The 17366-nt window shown below is 38.9% G+C and overlaps 1 protein-coding gene across 1 annotated transcript in view; it reads right to left on the bottom strand.

Annotated features, from left to right (window-relative positions):
- Positions 1 to 17366, bottom strand: part of LOC137295886 (E3 ubiquitin-protein ligase ZNRF3-like) — a 63786-nt gene that overhangs the window by 20747 nt on the left and 25673 nt on the right. Inside the window, exon 2 of the mRNA XM_067827452.1 lies at positions 1283 to 1402. Within this exon, the coding sequence (XP_067683553.1) occupies positions 1283 to 1402 (120 nt within the window). The remainder of the gene's footprint in view (positions 1 to 1282; positions 1403 to 17366) is intronic.

Here is a 17366-nt window from a genome sequence, read left to right as displayed (position 1 = left end):
TAAAAACATGATTTTTTTCAGACACTATAGGTTAGTCTAAACTAACTCTCTAAACCCAACCCAGTCAGACAAATATTGATGAACATATGCAGAGGATTAGTCATAAGAGAATCCAAACTATAACTAATAAATAAAGAATGAAATAATTCCTCTTTATGGAAATCCATACCTGTCATTATTCAGTATGTTATACAATCAGCACAGCTCAACCCTCATCCCAACAGCTGCCAGCTTGACAAGAAGCCGACTTCATTGTAACGATCAGGTGAATCTAATGAAGGCCTGCATATAGAGTTCCCCAAACTAATTCATTATCATTATATTCCAAACCAGCGCATGACAAGATTTCAACATGAAATCATTAATCAAGCAGCCCTGATTGCAGCCATGCTGGTAACAACCTGGTCACACTCACAGATGCTATTATCCTTACAACCAATTCTTACCCTAATTGCGAATTATCAATAGCAATGACAGTCTATTGACATGTTTTTCTTTTATGTTATGATGCATGCAAACTAGACTGATAGCTTCATGGAATTCACTGCTCTGGGTAATTGTCCCTCCTTCTCTCATTGTATCACAATAACTGTTGTCAGACTGCTGTTATGCTTAATCGGCCCAGCTTTGATGTTGGTAAATAGGCTGTATTATACAAGCACTATGGCAGGGGCAGCAAGCCCATAGGACACGTGGCAACAGTAGCCAGTGATTAGTCTCGCTCAACTTGGGCACTTCACCAAATACTCAGACTGGAATAATATCGTGAAATCTAATGTTTAACGTGAACCTTTCTTTAATGTCTTTGAAGAATCCTTTGTGTTCATGCCAAGCAATGTTTCTTGAATTTAAAAGGAAATTAAGATTGATAATGTTTTGAAGAAGGAAATTCTTCTTGATTGGCGTAAATCAGGAAATAATTACACAACAATGACACATGCGGAGCATGTTTTGCCATTTAGCGTAATTTGCAACACATGATTTTCTCTATTTACTGCTGGGAATGAATGCACAATATAATTAATCTTCTTTTCATGGGTTCCTCCATCTACCAATTCTACGCTCCCATCAAACCACACATTGTGGGCATCTAATACCCATTCAAGTCAGCATGAACAGAATTAAGACTCGATGACTGACTACAAATAAAGGTAAAAAGTAAACACTAATTACAAGAAAAGGTGCAGTTTCAGAAGAAATAAATAGCAAATGCATTCTTAAAATCTTTCTTGGAAACGAACAACTTGAGAAAATGAAAACCTGTATATTCAAAATGGCTTACCTTGCCCACAACTGAGAGACATTTGATTGGCTCATGTTCCTCCAATTTGACCACACCCACCCAGCCAAAGTCGTACACGTCATCGTAGATCTGCGTATTACATAGGCCCAAAGGGTGCAGCTGGAAAAAGAGAGATGAAACCTACTATACTGGCAATTTACAAATCTACAGAAGAACAATAAAACAAAACATGACAGAAAATATTCAACATGATTTTTATGAGAAGTAATGGCCTAAAAACATGTTTTAGTGTTTCTGAAAATGGAAAGAATAATATACATTAACATGGTTTTTCACTCTGACAGAGAAACCCTCAAGTCTAGAGAGAGTGTGTTTGGCTTCACACTGTTTCAGCTTTCTCACGGAAGGGACACCAGAAATGGGCTTCAAACATTGTACCCATGTAGAGAATCGAACATGCATCTTCAACTGAACGAGTGAAAACTTTAACCACTAGGCTACCCCACAGCCCCCTTTTTATCTGGAAATCTGCTTTTTGGACAAATTCTGCCAGTGAGTGAGTGAGTGAGTGAGTTTAGTTTTACGCCGCACTCAGCAATATTACAGCTATATGGCGGCAGTCTGTAAATAATCGAGTCTGGACCAGACAATCCAGTGATCAACAACATGAGCATCGATCTGCGCAATTTGGAACCGATGACACGCGTCAACCAAGTCAGCGAGCCTGACCACCTGATCCCGTTAGTCGCCTCTTACGACAAGCTGAGTCGCCTTTTATGGCAAGCATGGGTTGCTGAAGGCCTATTCTACCCCGGGACCTTCACGGGTCACAAATTCTGCCAGCTATGTTCTTGCTGGACACACAAAATCTTACATAGTTGCTTTTCTTAAAATGGTAATTTTCAATGAAAACATGCTTTCCTATTGAATCTTACATAATTTCTACTGGAACAAACACTGGTTTCAGGAATGAAGAAAGTCTGTGGGCTACATTTCACTATACATGTATTATATGAATATACTTTAAGAACATGTTTACTGTAAAATGGAGTGGTACTTTCACTGGATGACTGTGTGGTATGGCTAGGTTGGGCTGAACAATGTAAACAGTACATATTAGCTTTAAGCCAAAGGTAGTGCATAGTAAACATTAGTTTGTTGGAAAAACTGACCGACAAAAATCTCTGCTAATGCAAAGAAAGTCTCAGGGTTCTCCATTATATACTGAGGAAAAAAAATAAGGGATCAAATGAAAGGACAAGTGTTTCCATATTTTTTCTGAGTTTTTCACAAGCCTTTTTGGTACAAAACTTGTGAAGAACCCTTGGAAAAAATTAAGGAACGCATGTCCCTTAGTATATTTTATTTTCATTTATTGTAAATGTTATATATGTTTATTTCAATGTTAGTCTTAAGGTCTAATTACAAGGATGAATGTGGGATTTAAACAGTTAGCAGCTCTAGTACTGTAATATCAATACAGCAAGTAAAGTGCCAGACTGTCAACCCATGTACCCTACCCTGTAACTCCACACACATTACGACTACATGGAATGACCTGTATACTGCAGTACATGTTTCAAATGATACACACTGTCATATCTTTTGTGAAAAACACTATACTGTGTAAAGAACATGTATGAGGTTTTTGTGGTTATCTTTATGGTGTGAACTGAAACCTACAGACTTTCAATCACAACCGATACTTTAATTCTTTATTCAAAACAGCAAAAACGAAACCACAAATTTATGAAAAAAGAAAATTGGATCTATGACTATGCAGCTAAAATTTGAGACTTCTGTTATCAGCCCATAATGCATATTTTTCATGGTTTTATCATATAGGAAATAAGTAAGACTTGAACAATTGGTGCCGGGTACTCTCAAACACCTTATTTAGTAATACAACATGGCTACTTGAATTGCAATGCAATTTATTTGCCAATACACAACCTCAAATCACCTCTATCCAAAATCCAAAACCCATGCAGCCCATCCCCAGGGCCCCTCTCCTACAAAACCATACCAATTTAAAAAAACTTAAACAAATGGTACACCACAACAACAAACACACACTCTTTCTCACCACTTTCATTGTATTTAGAACACAACCCCCGTGTCTAGAAACTCTTTTAACCTTTGAAGTCTGCTTAACTATCCCTCTACAGACACCAGAGAGAGATCTTGTTGATTGTATCCACATTATTGCCAAGACTATCCATGACTACGCTTTTTAATCAGACCATCTCTTGAAGCAATAAAAAAAGATATCAATTTGAGAAATAAACTTCAGAGATATCATAAAACATGTAGATTAATCATGATACACCTCATTCCCCTATCCAGGTGAGATAATTCTCCAATATTTGGACAGGACCAAGCCCTTCCCATTTAACATTCTTTACCCAAGACTAAGCCTTTGTTGTGGTCTTTACCTACGACCTCAATTACCTGTGTTAGGTGACCCCGCACAATGCTAGAATCCCGAGGTCACCCATGGCTCAAGATCAAGTGATACTGTATTGGTGCTCAGCCAGGCTGAGGACAGTGTGCCTGGTTAATGGTTTCACCAGATGTATGGCCGGTTTGATGTTGTGTTACCGAGGGTTATCAGGGATAACCTGTCTTTGTCAAGTTCCCACCGAGGACACAGTGATCTAATTGATTGAGCAGAATGTTGAGATGAATGTACACCTGACACGCACACAGACTATGAAGCACTGATTGTCTTGGACATTTCATTAACCATCCTGCGATAAATCCTTTTAGCAATCATAGACATGGAAGACAAATCACTTGGTTGGTAGTTTCTGGCAGTTATGGTCCAGTATCACGTAGGACATGGGTACTGGCTGTCGTATTGCCCCGTGTGACAGAAACCATTAATAGCCAGTTACACAATAATCAGGGGAAGGCGATAGGGAATAGAATTCTCACAAATGATATATTTCTTGTTGCTTCAGCTTTAGAAGAGATGTCTGGAATTGAGGCTCGATGACACAACGTGGAATAGACTGCTAATGGTGTGATTCCATCACTCCGACCCAGTTTGTCAGAAAGGCATTAAGACTGGTACACATTTGTGATTCAATCCTTATCAAATTAGATTTGTTAGAACTGAGTCCTGAATAACTGAAAACTTGAAGGAAGTCAGCCTCTCAGAGCATGTACTCAGACAACACTGTGTGAGTGAGTGAGTGAGTGAGTGAGTGAGTGAGTTTGGTTTTACAGCATTTTCAGCAATATGCCAGCAATATCATGGTGGGGGACAATAGAAATGGGCTTCACACATTGCTCCCATTTGGGAAATCAAACGCGGGTCTCCAGCGTGATGAGCGAACACTTTAACCATTAGGCTACCATACCACCCCAGTGAGTGAGTGAGTGAGTGAGGGAGCAAATGCTTTAACCATCAGACCCATAAGTATAGTGAGAGTGGGGTGGGTGGGGGTCATGGCTGGTGTTAACATTGCATTTCAGATAATACAACAACATATTAAAGCATATCTTAGAGTGAGGCAGGTCCATGTTATCCACTTTGGAAATGGTCACGTGGGGCTTAGTCCCGACAAACATCAACAAGGATTCAAACCCATGATTGCCATTCAAAGGGGACACCTCTGCTAAGACACTGGACCACCTATCTGTCCTCACTCTGTTTCACCCATCTTTATCCTGCTCCAAAAAGCCCTCCACCCTGATCAATGATGAACATGTAACAACCACCCCCCAACCCCATCAGCCATGTTGCCCCAAGCAGTCTATTTTTGTTGAAGTCAAATACACATCCCAGCAAGATGTACATAGCTGAGGGTGATAACCCAGGAATTTGGGGCCAACATCAATGACTGGGTGTTATCATTGGTAATGATGGTTATCACTCGTCTTTATAGTGTTATCATTGGGTGATATGACAACAGATGGATCCTGGGAAGTCAGCTGAATCTAAACGCCTCTCACTTCTTTCCCAAGTGGTTTTATCATGTTAATCTAGCAATCAACCCAAGGTATTTACTCTACCAATGTCTAACTAGCATACAAACTTGGCACGAACTGACATTAGAAATTCACACAGGAGTGCTCCAAGTCACACTCTGAAAACTTGGTAATTTGGACCTGCTTCAAGACTGTTACCTTGAACATCATCAGGAGTTATTACTTATCTAATTAAGCTCAGTATTAGTTGTTTCCAGACAAAATGACACCACACAAAAGTGAAAACCCACCTGAGGGACGGTATATAGCAGCAAAGAAAAGTGGCAGTGTTATGGAACATTGCATGTAGAGTGGTGAAAAGCATTTTTTCTGTAGAAGACTGCAGTTAGAGCAGAGAAAAGCAGCTCGTCTATGGAATATAACAGTTAGAGCAGAGAAAAGCAGCTCGTCTATGGAATATAATGGTTACAGCGGAGAAAAGCTGCTCGTCTATGGAATATAATAGATAGAGCAGAGAAAAGCAGCTCGTCTATGGAATATAATGGTTAGAGCAGAGAAAAGCAGCTCGTCTATGGAATATAATAGTTAGAGCAGAGAAAAGCAGCCTATCTGTGGAATTAGTAGTCAATTACTACAGTTAGAGCAGTACACTAATGCTAACTCTCTGAATATACTTAGTTTTTGACAAAAATGAATAATTCACTAAACACTGTGAACCTGAGGAAATCTAGACTTGCTTATTTAGGGCTCAAACACTGAAGAGATTGGCGGAAGTAAAATTATTCCAGTTCAGTGACTGTGAGACAGACACAAAGCAGCTCCACAACTGAATACAGTCATACCAAGATGAGAGGCAAATGTCCTCACATAGAAAACAGGAACAATAATGAAATCCTGTTCTTACAGGGACTAAAACAAATTAAACCTTGAGCTCAATGAATGAATGGATTATATATGTGGCTCCCTGACAATGCCAGTTTCTGTGGAAAGTCCACTCCAGTGCCACCTAATGACTACCTTGTCTTAAAAATTATAAAGATCTGGCATGGATGTTGTGTTATTTCTGTCATCAACACATGGACATTAACCTTTAAAACATGGAAATATGCCATAACATTTATTTGACTTATTTTCCTTTCATTCTGGAAATGGTATTGACTGGGATTAGTTTCTGAGTATTTTCCTGACTGTTCCAGTAACCTCCCCAGCTCACACACACAGACACCTCCTTTGACAGACCACACAGCTGGTTCCCAGTGCTTCCTCATTGGTAGATCCTGTTTTTCACTCAACCTGGAGTGACCCAAATAAATCTGATATTTTCCATCTCACTAGCAGGTTGAGAGGTCAGCACTAGAAGCAGCATGTGGCTGCCATATCAACATGGAGAACACATGGGGGTTGAAGAGGTCTGGGCTATGGGTGGAGTTGAGGTCTGCTCAGGGCCCACCCCACCCCCCCCCACCCCCGGCTGGTGGGATCCACAGGATAAGGGATTATTGCTTAGGGATGAAAGAGTATTGCCCTGTTCACCAGAAATCTCTGATTGTTTGAATGAATATATCTGATCTGATCTCCAAGGCACATATTCCCAATGACAGGAGTAGTGTTTTCAAGATTCCACTGCAGATGTGGTACTTTCTTTTGTTCCTATTCACAGGTCCTTTTTCTTGGACATACTTTCCTCAATGACCGATATACTCCACTTTCAAATCCATTTTTCCTCTGCCATTAGACCTGTGTCCTGAAAAATCTTCTAATTACCCTTTGCTAAATGACTTTCCTCCTCCTTCCCCTCGTCTTACGTCTTTCTTTACTTAGTATATTTAAGGCCATTTAATCCTGCTATTTGTCTTTATGTTTCAAAGGCCTCTTTCCCCTGTGTCCAGATAGTTTTCTATACCCTTGCCCATCTGAGTTAGAATTGGTCCTTTTCTATTCATGCATGATGCAAGAGGTTTACTAACAGGATCAGGTGGTCAGGCTCCCTGACTTGTTGACACATGTCAATGTATCCAGTGATGGGGATCTATGCTCATGCTGTTGAAAACTGGATTTTTTGGGCCAGACTGGATTTTGTATAGGCTGTATGGCAGGAATATTGCCAAGTGCTGTCTTAAACAACAACCACACACTGCATCCCCTTCCCCCTATCCCACAGTCAGATGTCATGCTGCATCCCCTTGCCCCTATCCCACAGTCAGATGTCATGCTGCATCCCCTTGCCCCTATCCCACAGTCAGATGTCATGCTGCATTCCCTTTCCCCTATCCCACAGTCAGATGTCATGCTGCATCCCCTTCCCCCTATCCCACAGTCAGATGTCATGCTTCATCCCCTTCCCCCTACCCCACAATCCCATTTCTCCTGCACCCCTTCCCCCACCCCACAATCCCATTTCTCCTGCACCCCTTCCCCCTACCCCACAATCCCATTTCTCCTGCACCCCTTCCCCCTACCCCACAATCCCATTTCTCCTGCATCCCCTTCCCCCTATCCCACAGTCAGATGTCATGCTGCATCCCCTTCCCCCTACCCCACAATCCCATTTCTCCTGCACCCCTTCCCCCTACCCCACAATCCCATTTCTCCTGCACAACTTCCCCCTACCCCACAATCCCATTTCTCCTGCACCCCTTCACCCTATCCCACAGTCAGATGTCATGCTGCATCCCCTTCCCCTATTCCAGTTTCACATTCTGCTACATGCCCTTTCTCCTTCTCACAGTCCCCCTTTCTCCAGTGTCTGATTTCAGTGTTACAAAATTGCAAAGTAAGGCTGACATTCTCTCAGTCCAGGTCATAGACAGCATATACCATCATAATATGCAAGATGAAAATGAGCACAACACCCCAGAATGTGATCCAAGATATTGATTCCAGGCTTTTTCATTACACAATAAAAATCCCAAAATATCATACATTCTCCCATGTCTCATGAAACATTTTCTAATCTCATTTTTCATCCACTTCAAATGAAACATCAACCCCAAACATTCATAGCAGCCATAAAAATGCCCCCTGCAGTCATTCTCGGAACAAAACACACTTTAACAAAGAACCCAACATAAACATAAAAGATTGATGTATGAAAGTGTTATGTCACAGTAAGCCAGGGGTTCCAATCTGACATAACAAGGAAATACCCTCCGGACCTCTCTCCAGTGAGGTCACACCGTCCACTTACACCCCCAAAGTCACAACACTTGCAGTTACAGATAAAATATAACACAGAAATATTAGAAAAATGTCCACAAGTTATCACAAATATGCCAAACATTGCAAGCTGATATTAGCGACCACATGCTGCTATCTGTTCTGTTGCTATCTGGGGTGGTGGTTAAAGTGTTCATACGTTAAGCTGAAGACCTAGGTTCGATTCCCCACATGGGTATACCATGTGAAGCTCATTTCTGAAGTCCCTTGCTGTGATATTGCTGTAGCAGCGCAAAACCAAACGTATTCACTCTATTGCATGTGACCAGTGTCACATTTCTTGTTTGTGATGACATGGATTGTAACATTCAGTGACCGTGTTGTTTGCAAATCAATTACCTCTGCTTTATTTTTAATACAGTCAGCAGCTGTTTGTCTTGCTAATTTGGGGATTTGCCATTAACTATATGTAAGTCATTATCTTCAGGAGAAACTGGTTGTGTGCTCTACAACCATCCTCTGGTGGGAAGTTAATATCAAACCAGGGTGGTGGGGCAGCCCAACGGTTAAAGTGTCTACTCCTAATGCAGAAGACCCAGCTTCGATTCTCGACATGGGTACAATGTGTGAAGCCTGTTTCTGGTGTACCTGATGTGACATACTGCCAAAAACAGGGTAACACCAAACTCACTCACTAATGTCCTACCTGGGATACTCCACCACTTCCATCTCTTAGTGGGCAGTTTATTTCTGACCATGGGTCTACAACGATTATGTCCTGAAAAATCACAAGCTGTAGCAAAGGCTGGCCTGTAATGTGCTCTTTACAAAGACAAGGCATTTCCATGGAGGGTTAAACAGTGGGACATATTATCCAGAGGGGCAACAATCAAACACTTTTCTGAATAACAATGGCCAAGTTTCCTAAGAGGTTGCCTACTTCCTTCTGTAATTCATTGACAAGAGCCATGAAACAAATTATTTTCCTGGGTGATTGAGTGAGTTTAGTTTTACGCTGCACTCAGCAATATTCCAGCTATATGGCAGCAGTCTGTAAATAATCGAGTCTGGACAAGACAATCCAGTGATCAACAACATGAGCATCAATCTGCCCAACTGGGAACCGATGACATGTGTCATCAAAGTCAGCAAGCCTGACCACCCAATCCCATTAGTCGCCTCTTACGACAAGCATAGTCGCCTTTTATGGCAAGCATGGGTTGCTGAAGGCCTATTCTACTCTAGGACCTTCATGGGTCTATTTTCCGGGGAGACTGACAAGAGCTGCAACATACTGCGTGAGTGAGGGGTGAAATAGAATTTTATAGTACAAAACTGGAAAAAGGTGGGACATTGATATGCAGAAAAAAACATCAATTGAGATGCTTAAGAGGATCGTGTTTGTCATAAATCTTCAGTATTGCAAATGCCACAAACAAGGCACCGATTTCTCGAAACAAACTTAAGTCTGAGTTTTGACTTAAGTTCATGTTTTTGCTCAAATTTGAGAAAATGCAGGACCATGCATTTTCCAGAATGAAAGGAAATTGGTATCCAGCTCAAACATAGTAGACAATCTGAATTTGGTGGACAGATTTCTTTAATTGTTTGGACTTTTTTAGTCTAAATAATGCAGTTGAGATAAAAATTCAGCTGTTTCAAATTATCAAACTCAGTTTGAGATTTGAGTTAAATCTTAAGTTTGTTTCGAGAACATATACGTAAGAATTTTGTCATGACAGTAATAACTAATGTCATGGCTTCACACGACTGACTGGTGGCTGAACAGTCTGCTTGTCATGCTGAAGATCTAGGTTCAATTCCCCAGATGGGTACAAAGTGTCCAGTCCACTTCTGGTGTTCCTTGCTGTGATATTACTGGAACATTGCTAAAAGCATCATGAAGCCAGACTCACTCACTGACTCACTAGATTTTCACTAAATTGGTCTGTGAGGGAAATGTTTTTGGAATTCTAGATAAACTGAAAACACACAAGGTTGAATACATGTAATGCAGCACCATGAGGGAAACGTCATTATTCAACCAAGAATATGTAAGGTATCACTTACACTGCCATCAAACCCCATATTGTAAGGAGATATTTTCCTCCCATTAAACCCATACAAGTGCTAGGTCTCCTGGCCTATCAAAGCCTAATTTACCAGACCTGAGGCAAACTGATCCAATCATTGTACAACCCCGAATGGCCATGTTGTGAGGGTGATAGGACATATTAACCTGATTCCTGCCTGCTACCTGGACCAAAGGCCACACTGAAGGTCAACCTGGTACGCACATTTATTTACAATTTTATGTAAATGTTTTCACAAGCCAGAGTTGACTTTGATATTAAAAATATGGTTAATTTGAACTACATCAAATAATTAGAAAACACTGAAAAGGAAATGAAATATTGGACAAAGAGAACTTTAACACCAATGGGTAGATATATTGTGTTTAAGTCATTATTACTGCCTAAACTAAACCATGTATTCAGCACTATACCAAGCCCACCTTTTAATATAATATAATTGTTTCAAAGAACTGTTTTCAGTTTGTTTGGAAATTTAAAGCAGATAAACTCAAGAGAGATACAATGCCATTACGTAAGCCTTAGAGTTGTGTCATAAGTGTGCCCATAGTAGAAAATGTTATAGCAGCTCAGAAGTAAGCCTGTAAGTAAACCCAAATGGATGTTTCTTTTGTGATCATTTAGTTGAGGCAAACATCATAAAATTGACTGATGCTCTCTACAAGGAAAACAATACTGTCCAAAAGATAAACAACCAGTTTCGAAAAAACCCACTGTCATTATATGCATCATATTTAGACTGTTGTGAAACTATTGAACGATGTGTTGTAAAAGTAATGAACAAGTCAATTTGGTAAAATAATAACATAACAATTGATAACAAGTGTCTGCAACTAACATGGCAATGTATCCCACTGCTAAAGAAGAATGAAATATTTATAACATATTCATTACTTTTTATTTTGTGTTCACACACAAGATGCATGAAATGACTGGTGCCTGGATAAACACCCAATGTAGGCTGTCAAAAAAACTGAGGACTTCGGTTGCAATGGTTTATGGAATATTGCATCAGCAGGAGTTTGAAAAGTGGTCAAAGAGTTGTGGTGACCTTGAAAATACGGACAAGGTCAACAAAATCGACCGGTGTCTGTGTAATTACCCAATGTAGGCTGTCAGGAAATTTGACGGCACTTGGTACAACAGTTCATGAGATATCACGTATGTACGCACATATTTCTTCAATGATTTCAAGGAATTAATTCAAAAAAGGTTTCAAGGGTTGAAACATCTATCGCCCAATACTTACAAAGGATCAACTTTAGTAACTACAGGTCTCTCAAAACCAATATTACCTTATAATATTACTAAAGCCACCATTACTTCAGGTGGTAGATTATTTTATGAAATTCTGCAAAATTCCAAATTTACAAAACTTAAAATCTAGAGCAAATGGAGATGTATTTTAGTAAACGCATTACTGATAGAGAAAGGATAAATTATAGTTTGATGGCAAAATGATGTACACAAAGCAGTGACTTAAGATGGTTTCAGTTTAAGATTTTACATAATATTCTTAGCACTATTTGCTATTTATGTAAGACTGGATATGTCAAGTCACCCGTAGGTTCAGTGTATAATGATCCAGATGAAACTATGGCACAAGTGCTTTGTAATTGTCAATAGGAAATAGATATTTGGACAAAATCTACTGAATATATTGACGGATATAAGAAGAGTAAAATTCCATGACGTGAAGGACATATATTTTTTATTTAAAGGTAAACATGACAATCCTCTTTACGAAGTGATAATAATAATAATCAAGTGTATGTTGTATAAATGTGATAATAAAGCAGTGAAACCCAATTTTCAATGGTTTCAAAGAGAATTATTAAAATATAATGAAATTTCAAAATTCATTGTATTCTTCATTGTAACTTTGCGAGTTTTCATTCTATTTGATATGACTGTAAATGTACTTTGTATGTACGTGTAGAATCTTAACAGGTAATGTACACACTATGTATGTAGATCAACTCTGTTCAGTGTACACGTAAAATACTTTCAAATGGAGAATATAAAACTGCTGTATTATTAATTGTGACATAAAATATGGAAATAAAAAAAATATATATACTATTTAACAGTATCTTCCTTCTGTGTTTAGAATTCATTCTGTCTTCAACTGTCAGAAGAGACAGAAAAAGGTACAAAATAGTTTTCTCCATGAAAAAGCAAAATTTTAATTACTGTATGTGATCATTGTATTGTGTTGATATTACACTTTCCTCCTAACTTTGGATTAATGTGGGAACATTATATCTGCACTATCATCTAATCAAAAAGAAGGAATTTGTGATCTCCAGATGACTTTGAAACTAATGAAGCGTCTGTGTCTTAGATATAAATATACAATATACAGTAAAAAATTAGCTACAAACCTGATAGAAAATATGTTTTCTGATTAGTCAGGGAGGTGGGGTAGGCTAGAGGTTAAAGCATTTGCTCATCACGCCAAAGATGCGGGTTCGGTACACCATATACAAGGTGTGATTTCTGTTGTCCCCTGCCAGGATATTGCGAATATTGTTTAAAGTAGAATAAAACTCACTCACTCAAACCAATCCACATTTTACACCATAAATACCTAATTACATAAATTTAAAAATCAATCGCTTTCTGTATAGACACTATGCAAATGTTAGGATTAATCCTGTGTAAGCTGGGACTTATTTTGTGGTGTCTAATCATTAAAATGTAATGAAGTGTAATCCCTGTATTCTAATCAAAACATTACCTTAAATAACATTACTACAAGTATGAAGAACAAGAACATAATTTACGCACACATATAGCATATGTGAATAATGACGCTCTTATCCAAACATAATATACCAAAATGATCATTATACGCTCAAATTCCAAAACCATAAATGTCAGCTAATTTACACATCCTTAAGATCTAAGCAGTACAAAGCCTATTAGCTTATTTATCAAATGTTAATCCCCCAAATGGTTTTCAATACAACCTAATCGTGCTGTGACTGGTCACCTTGATCAAAGCAATGGCATTCCACATGTGGTATTTAAGTCAAGACTAGAACTAATCAAACCTCAAAATAGCCATGATAAAACAATAAATGTTTTGTTATCAGAGTGCAACATATGGTATACTAATAATTGTTTGAAGTTCTCCTTTTGATGATGATAAAATACAGGCTTAATTAGGCATATAAAATAAACATTGTCACTGGGATATTACAGTTGGATATTCTTGAAAGTTATACTCCTGTAATCAACTGTTTAGTGGAAATGTCAACATCTTAAATAAAACTTAAGTTGTCAGTGTCTGTGACTCTTCCAGTATAACCTCAAACTGTCCCCATTTTACAGTCTATGTCAGTCTTAACTGCAACATTACTGATGGTGATGATGATGACGGTGAAGATGGTGTTAGTTATGATGATGATAATTGTAATGATGCTGATGATGGCAATATTAGTGATGATGATGAAGTTAGTGATGAGGACAGTAATAGTGATAATGATGTTAGTGCTGGTGCTGATGATGATAATGATGATGATAATGATGTTAGAACTGCCGCAGCTGCTGCTGCTGATGATGATAATGATGATGATAATGATGATGATAATGACGATAATGATGTTAGAACTGCCGCTGCTGCTGATGATGATAATAATGATGATGATAATGATGATGATAATAACGATGATAATGATGTTAGTGCTGCTGCTGCTCTTGCTGATGATGACTAATCAGATGGCCACAGGCCTGTTATTCATGACCCATCATATAACCCATTAGCAAATCTCTCTGAATCCCCCAACATCTCTGTTCCCTGCTAGTATCAGAAGCACGTCCCATCCTATCCTCTGTTTCCATCTGACAGTGAACATACATCTCAATTAAAAAAGCATGCTGGGACTTGTCCAACCACAAAATGCCCATTCAACTAAAATGAACTGTGACAGAAAACACCAATTTGGTCCTGGATGGACAACACAGGTAGTAAAGCAGACGCTCACTTCAAAGCCTGCAACTATTCTAGGAGAAATCATTGCTTTAATCCGACTAAACTCTGGGCATGCGATTCATTACCCCCGGCCTGTGGAGAAAGCAGCAGCCATCAGCTCGAGAAGAGATTACAGCAGACTTGAGTATCACCTGTGCCCAGCTTTCTTTGATGTGACGGCAATGAGCTGATTAAGTCCTATTGTTCTCACCTGCACTGCTTGGGTCAAATATATCAGTCACAGGAACACGTTTTATGGACAGAGGGAAAAACTCACACCTTAGCTATTCTCTTTGAAACTATTCTTGTCACTCACATCAATGGTGGAGTTTCCTCGTAAGCTTTTCCTCTGACGTAACCATTCGCTAAAAAGCAGCATTTTTTAATTCTTTTGAGGACTTCTTATAAATGGAATCCATCTAACATTCTGTCGTAAATTCTCTTTGATATATTCTATACTGGTTTCAAGAGATGAATATTTCACAGCCATCTCCCCGGGATGTTTCAAGTGATAGAGATCACTCAAAAAGTCAACACCATTGAGCCTTCTATAATAACAGTACAAATAGACAAAGAAAAAATCACATGGGATTTGATTCCAAGCATCCATTATGCCTCTAAAAGCAGTTCAAAAAGAGACAATTGAAACAAAATATTGCTAGCAATCTTGGTAACATTAAACACATCGCCTGTTGCCACTGACTATCATGAAAGTGTTCATGCCTTCTTTTCCTTGACTCCTTAACATACCACCATCTTAAGCAACACAAAGAATGGGGATATCGATCATGTCTTGTGGTCTAACTAGGTGGAGTGAGTGAGTGAGTGAGCGAGCGAGCGAGCAAGCGCATACAAGGTCAATCAGAGAGTGTATAAGAGAGAATGATCGGGTATGTGTGAGTGAGTCAGGAAGGATTTACACCACTTTTAGCATTTTCCAGCAATTCCATGTTGGGGGACACCAGAAATGAGCTTCATACTGTGAACCCATGTGTCGATTTGAACCCAGGTCATCAGTGTGACAAACGACCATATTATCCACAAGGCTACTCCGTTGTCCCCTGTGAGTGAGTGAGCGAGCTTGAGTGAGTGAATGAGTATGCTTCAGTGAGTGAGAGAGTCAATGAGTTAGTGAGTCAACAAACATATTTATCTCATCCACTGATCTGACACTCAATGGCACAGCTACTAATCCATGTCCACATCTTCTGGTCGTGCACGTTACAAGGACCAAGGACCAAAGTATCAATGTGCCAGATAATCTGTATCACAGAGTAATTACTCATATGGTTTCATACACACAGAGCATTTAATAGTTTTTGGTGGTAGTCAGTATATTTGTAGTTCCTTAGGGCTACACTTTTTGATAATTCTAAACCAATGAACAGATATTTTTCAAAGAATTCTTCTGAAAATACTTCCCTGAATCGTAGTGTTATGGAAGCAGACTGAAACTAATTCTAACAAATAGTGAGCGGGTTTACATCACACACACAATATTTCAGCTATACTGTGATTCAACATGGAAAACCTTCCTGAGTCTTTGATCCCAAATACATCAACGTGAGTCAATAAAAAGTGCAAACCTCAAGACTGCCAACAAGTTCCAATTACTTTCGATGATAAAAAGCATTTTCAAGCTAAATATAGTATTTACTCACTAAAAACCTTGTACCCATAATTAAGAAAGCTCAACACATATCAGTCCAGAACTGAAATTCTCAATCTGCTACATGCTACATTGATGAAAACCTTCAAAGGTCACCAAAACAGGCTGCAATACAACAGTTGGAAGTCATTATGTAATTTATGAGCGGAGATGTGTAAGGAATTTGGCAAATGTGCCCCATTGATGTCACCCTGGAAAATAGCAACTCCTTGCATTCCAGCTGTTTATACCAGCTTTGATGTCATGCACTCAGCGGCACTCCCAGCCTCACTCCCACCGTCAACAACTACATGGTGCATCATACATCACAACTCCATAGAAGCACATACCGACACAAGGACAAAAACATACTTCAGAAAATTCCTAGTGTTGTTGGAATGAAAGAAAGTGATACTCACTAACTTGATTGTCATATGGTGTGATGTAACTGTTCTCATGTCCACATGAAAAAATACGTCTCTCAAAGACAGATTATTGTTGAAAATTTTACAAACAGCCTGGTAACATGCAAAATATAGAGTGTGAGTTAGGTTTCATGATGCTTTTAACAATGTTCCAGCTATAATATTACATGGACATCAGAAATAATGCTTTGAAGAGGAATTAACTTGAGATACCTCATAAAGACAAACCAAGGAATATTTATCAACCTGGAGAATGATATCCTTACGAAATGTGTCAGACAAGATCAGTAGCAAAAAGAATTCCAGATGTATTGGCTTCGTTTATTAACAAAGATCAAAAAGGATTCTTCACTAATAGCTGTATTGGAAAATGCACAAGGCTGATATACGATAGATAGATTATAGAGAATCTATGGAAATTCCTGCAACATTACTACTGATCGATTTCGAAAAAGCGATTAACTCCGTAGACTGAAACTTTATTGAAGAAGTTTATGCGTTGTTAAATTTTGGGGAATTTATGAAAAAATGGATTAAGACACAAAATTGTAATGCAAGCTCAAGTATTAGTAAATGGTTTTGGTTCCGACTGCTTTAATAGAACTAGCGGCTTAGACAAGGAGATCCCCTTTCACCTTACATCTTCATTATATGCGCTGAAATTTTATGTGCAATGATTCAAAACAATCCATAGGAAAGGGATATAACAATTGAAAAATACAGAATATACAGTTTCCCAGTTTTCCTTGTTTTTGGACGATAATGGAAAGTGCCAACAAAATACCTTACCAATATTCGATGATTATGCTTCATTTTCAGGCTTGAGAATAAACACCTAAGCCACAAGGCTACCATCCTGAGGTGAAGTGAGTTGAGGTGAGTTGAGGTG

The sequence above is a fragment of the Haliotis asinina genome, chromosome 1 (genome assembly GCF_037392515.1).
Source record: "Haliotis asinina isolate JCU_RB_2024 chromosome 1, JCU_Hal_asi_v2, whole genome shotgun sequence".
Taxonomy (NCBI): domain Eukaryota; kingdom Metazoa; phylum Mollusca; class Gastropoda; order Lepetellida; family Haliotidae; genus Haliotis; species Haliotis asinina.
This window is presented reverse-complemented; position numbering and strand designations above follow the sequence as displayed.